This window comes from Solanum tuberosum, unplaced genomic scaffold (genome assembly GCF_000226075.1).
Source record: "Solanum tuberosum cultivar DM 1-3 516 R44 unplaced genomic scaffold, SolTub_3.0 scf00303, whole genome shotgun sequence".
NCBI classification, from domain to species: domain Eukaryota; kingdom Viridiplantae; phylum Streptophyta; class Magnoliopsida; order Solanales; family Solanaceae; genus Solanum; species Solanum tuberosum.
Window position 1 is genome coordinate 757918 of NW_006239233.1, and position 5098 is coordinate 763015.

A 5098-nucleotide genomic window follows, 5' to 3' on the forward strand; every position below is an offset into this window, starting at 1 on the left:
CCCAACACTATGGAAGCTTACATACCTCTTAGGGATCAAACCCATGGCGACAATCCGCAACAACTCTCAAGAACGTCGACGAACACCTTCATCCTTTCTCTTCTCTCTTCTTCTCTCTTCTTCTTTTCTCTTCTTGAACTCTCAACTAAAACCCTAGGCGTAAACTAGGATTATAAAACTGAACCTAATAGTATTAGACCCTTAAAATATTACTAAAAATGAATTAAATCTGATTGGGTAAGGAAAAGACCAAAATACCCCTCTAAAATCCGGTTTTGACTTTCCTTAACTGGCAGCCTAATTTCAAAAGGCCATATCTCACTCGTCCAACCTCAAAATTTAGCAAACTCAGCGGCGTTAGAAAGATAATTCAAAGGTCTTTCCTACGGTATATCGGTATCACACCTAACTCATCCTGAACTATGATTTATGGTCGTTTGAAGTCGACCCCAAAACTCATACTTAACTTGCAAAATTTCAGATTTTGCTATTTCCAATTTAATTCTCTTTGGAACTCAAGGTGCTACATCTAATGACCTTAACACTTAAGAAATTTTTAATTCCTTGCAAAAATCTCACTCACTACGAAGAAAGGTTCGGGTCTTAGCTCAAAAAATTTCTGGGGTGTTACAATTATTATCTTAAAAAGATTATTAATTAACCAAGTATTAATTTAGTTAGATTTTATTTTATATATATATATATATAAGAAGTTCGTGAAAACCATAAGGCACACGACGAGAAAATAGAAAAAAGTTTATATATAAGATATCCTACTCCCCTCTCGATCTCCCGTTTTAATTTGTTTGGTTGGTATTGGCTTGACACAAATTAGTTTAAGAAAATAAAAATGAGTTTTGAATCTTGTAGACAGTGATCTTAAACTAAAGATATGTAAAATGTATTAAAGTAAGACAAACAAATTGTAATAGAGAATACGAATAATATTTACCTAGAAGTGAACTTTGACAAATTTGGTATTTATAGAAGTTGTAGACAAAAGTATATCAAAGACATTGCAATGAATAAAAGCTGCCTTCGCTGGTAAGAAATTTGCTATTTTTAGATAGTTTGGTTTGTGTGGTCTCTGTTGAATTATGTAATCAATTCATCAGTCATAAAGGACCTACACATGGCCATATGCTTAACTGTAGATGGTCCAACACAAATCAATAAAGTTTTAAGCACTAGCAACTGCGTTTGGTACGAAGGGATCAAGTTTTTTTTTTTTTTTTGGGAAAATAAGTTGGTTTATAATTTTATCTTTTTATATTTGGTTAGTAAGTGAAGAAGATTTTTTAGTGTTTGTTGGTGAATGAAAAACTTTTTTTTTTTATTGGACTAGAGATTAAAAAATATTTTTAAAGAAAATAGTTTCTAATGCAGAAACCAACCCTCGGACCCGACCGAAATACAACCTCAATAATCGATCCAAGATCCAACTCCAACACCCGAATCGGAACAAGACACATATCCTTTTTAAAGTGAGACAACGATAAATTAATTTCATATGGTCGGTTGGGTGGTTTTTAGTTTTTTTTGCTGAAACTCTACTAAAACTAGAAAAGAAAAAATAATTTATGACACTCTTAAACTGGAATTAATTTTACATATGGTCACTTAGATGTTTGTCATTTTTCATTAAAACTCTAGTAAAACTAAAAAAGGAAATCGAATTTGTTTATCTCACATAACTTAATTGAAACCATTATAAAATTAAAAAAGATAAAATCAAAATAAATGATAGAACATCCTCAAATTTGTTTGTCCATAATTGATACAATACTATTTTAAAGAGGAATCAACCTATATATTATCTATATACATACATATTATACATAGATCGTTAAATAATTTAATCAATTATCGATATATCTATATTTATAGTTTCATAAGATCATTTTCCGTCACGAAAAGTCCATGGAAACCATAAGGCACACGACGAGGCAATTTGACATGAGCCACAATGTCAAGATTAGGTGATGTTGCATCCATGACCAAAAAGTTCGATTCCCCTGTCTTCTCATTGTGTACATACGACACTACGTAGCCATCGTCTTCATCGATTGAAGGATTTTTAGGCACGAAAAATGGTTCACCACCATAGCAACCTTCACCAAATATACGACATGCCACGATGCAATCGCGACGATCAACTTCTGCTACGGATACGTCTAATTTTGCTATCCCTATTACTTTCGGCATAGGGTCCCCAATGGCTGCATATACATACCTGCACGAGAAGTAAAAATTACTTAACAAATTGAATTTGTTTGTATGATTTTGACTTGATACGAAGTTAAAAAGAAAATAAAAGGTAAGATGAAACAAATTGTGTGGAATTTACTAATTTCAAATAGTTTGGTTTGTGTGGTCTCTGCTGAAATTAAATCATGTGATCATAAGTCATAAAGGACCTACACATGTCCATATGCTGCACTATAGATGGTCCAACCAAAATCAATAAATTTATGATAGTGTTATATACTAGTACTCCCTCTGTCAATGTTTACTTATTGCACACGTTAAAAAAGCATGATAGAATAAAGTGATAATTTTATTATATTATTAATTATAAGTTATTTCACTCGTTAAGAAATAAATTAGAAATAATTAGTAAGTACTTAATAATAAGGATAAAATACGTATAAACATGCAAATTATTTTTTGATTTTTCAAATCAAAGAGTAAAAATAGATAGTATATATTTTCAGTATAGTGAATTAGTAAAAATTGACAAAGAGAGTATGTAGTTTGTTCTATAAAAGTATCGAGTTATTCCCTCTGTCCAAACTAATTGTCATGTTTTGTTTTTGAAAGTCAATTTAACTAATTTTACCGCTAATTAATATGTATATTTACTTATATTAATGAATATCAAGTAAGTTACTGAAGATTAATTGGATATTATAAACGTACTTGTTCTTTTTCCCAACATAAGCTGGATTGATGACTCCAAAATCAAGATTTCTTGTAGAAATTGGATGTCTGCTCACCATCCCTGTCTTCAAATTTATTTTCACTTTCTCAACACTTGCATGTATCATGTCCATCCTCTCTAGTGTATGTTCCACCGATAATATATTCGGCGCGATCAACACTATCGTATCGCCTCCATCCTCATCCCACGCGTTGATCGCGTGTACAATATTAAATCCTGGCACATCAAACCACCTCATTTCCGACTCATCCTTGGCGTAACGTGGTATCACACCAATTCGGGGAATTTTCCCCGAGTCAGTACCCACCGGTGAACCACCGGTGAGTAACTCAATTGGATTCATTCCAATTTGTATGTCCGAAAATATAGCGTATTTTTTTGTGATTGCAAAGTCATGTAGAAATGACGGGCGGGTCATGGAGAATATGGGTACATCCGGGGTTTTTATACCATTCGGGTCGACCCGAAAGTAATTTAAAAACGGAGGCATCGGGCCGTAACGGAAAGCAAAAGCCTCGTTAGTTTCGGGGTCGATTTTTGGATGTGCCGTCATGCTCATGAAAAGGTTTCCGTTAAAATCGTGACGGCCGAGGGTAAAAACGTCACCATCTGGGGCTATTTTTACCTCATATGGTAAATCAGATTCACCGAGGGCGAAAAGTTTTCCCCCAAATAAAGCCAAGCTTGTATTCGCAAGGCCTATACCGTTTGCGGGATTGAACTGTCCCGCAATAGCCCGGGCCGCAGTGAGTGCACCACGCGCGGCCGAGGCTGTAAGACCGTTGAAACCGGAGAACACATTAGGAATAATTGGGGACCCAGCTTCATTTTCGATGTTGTATTTGTAAGTCTTGACAAATCGACTACAAAACATAGCTTTACCTTGGGAAATTTTAATAGAGTGAAGCATTCCATCACCGTCGAAAAGATGGTAAGGTCCACGTGGAAGATATTGAGGGTTAGGTCCATTTCTAATATACGCTCCATCTAGGCAAGAGGGAAGGGAGCCTTCCACTACTTCGCATTCAGTAGGAGGAAGTTCGTCTACTGGAGCGAAGTTGTTAGAGAGAACATACCTTGGATCAACAGACGATTTCCTCGGAGGATCAATGAAAGTATTTACGAAATCATCGAATGCATTGAAGATAAAAGAGGGAAATGATGGTTCAATAGGTTTTCTTGAGGGTATTGGTTCTCTTTTTGGAGTTGGTTTTGGTGGTGAAGGGGTTGATTTTTCTTGTGGTTTTGTTATAGTAGTGGTTGTTTGTGGTCTTTCTTCAATTCTAACAGAGAAGACTTTTAGAGTAGGAGAATAATAATAATAATTATTATTATTAGGAGAAAGAAGAGATTTGGGGTGTTGTGATAATGTAGAAAGGAAAGTTGAAGACAAAGCATCCATTGTGTTTCTTCTTGAAGAGAAGAAAAGAAGAAACAAGATATGATTATACAAAAGAGTAAAGGGGAAAAGAATAAGTGTTTGTGTGTATGAGGTCCCATGCATATATAGCCAATTTGTGGAGTAAGGGGAGTGAGGAGTATAGCAAAAGAAAGAGACTATTCATTGAGGGAACATCACATTTTCCTAAAGTGGGGTAGTGAAAAGAGACTTCTTATCTACACAACATCAATACAAAAAAATCAAGCTTATACCAATATATATAGTGTGATATTCACATTGAAATCCAACTAAATAGAGATTTGCGCTAGAAAATCTCATTGGGGTAAAACGCTCTCTAACAAAGATAATTATGTACTCAAGAAAACTTGAACTTAAAACCTCTAATTAAGGATGAAAGAATACTTACCGCTCAATTTCAACCCTGGTTGGTTAAAATCAAGCATACTCATTGTTACGATGAATTCAATAATCTAAGTACATTTAATTCTTTTTATATATTTTATAAGTTCTTTAATTTGAATGTTAAAGTTATTGAGTTTAATTGAATTCATATCAAAACCTTCTAGTTCTCCTTTTGGATAACTATATAGGTATGGATCCGGCGCCCCTCCATTATCCCTTCCCTCCATTTCGTCAAGTGCACGTCTGGATTAGAGACATGTGTCATATTTAAAGTTTAAAGGTCAAGATTATATTATATTAGCAAATATCATAGTCATAGTTAAATCAACTAATTTTAGAAAAGTACTCTCCAA

General features: G+C 34.3%; 1 protein-coding gene across 1 annotated transcript; it reads right to left on the bottom strand.

Annotated features, from left to right (window-relative positions):
* Positions 1–1751: 1751 nt before the first annotated feature.
* LOC102581808 (probable carotenoid cleavage dioxygenase 4, chloroplastic) lies at positions 1752–4433 on the bottom strand. Its single transcript, XM_006359904.2, has 2 exons — positions 2920–4433; positions 1752–2233 (listed from the first exon to the last, which is right to left on the bottom strand). The coding sequence occupies exons 1-2, from the start codon at positions 4341–4343 to the stop codon at positions 1882–1884; spliced, it is 1776 nt and encodes a 591-aa protein (XP_006359966.1). The 5' UTR covers positions 4344–4433; the 3' UTR covers positions 1752–1881.
* Positions 4434–5098: the final 665 nt, after the last annotated feature.

Coding starts and splice junctions, on each gene's coding strand:
- LOC102581808 (XM_006359904.2), bottom strand. CDS start 4,343: ATGGATGCTTTGTCTTCAACTTTCCTTTCTACATTATCACAACACCCC. Junction 2,234..2,919: donor TATGTTGGGAAAAAGAACAA/GTACGTTTATAA, acceptor CTTCTCGTGCAG/GTATGTATATGCAGCCATTG.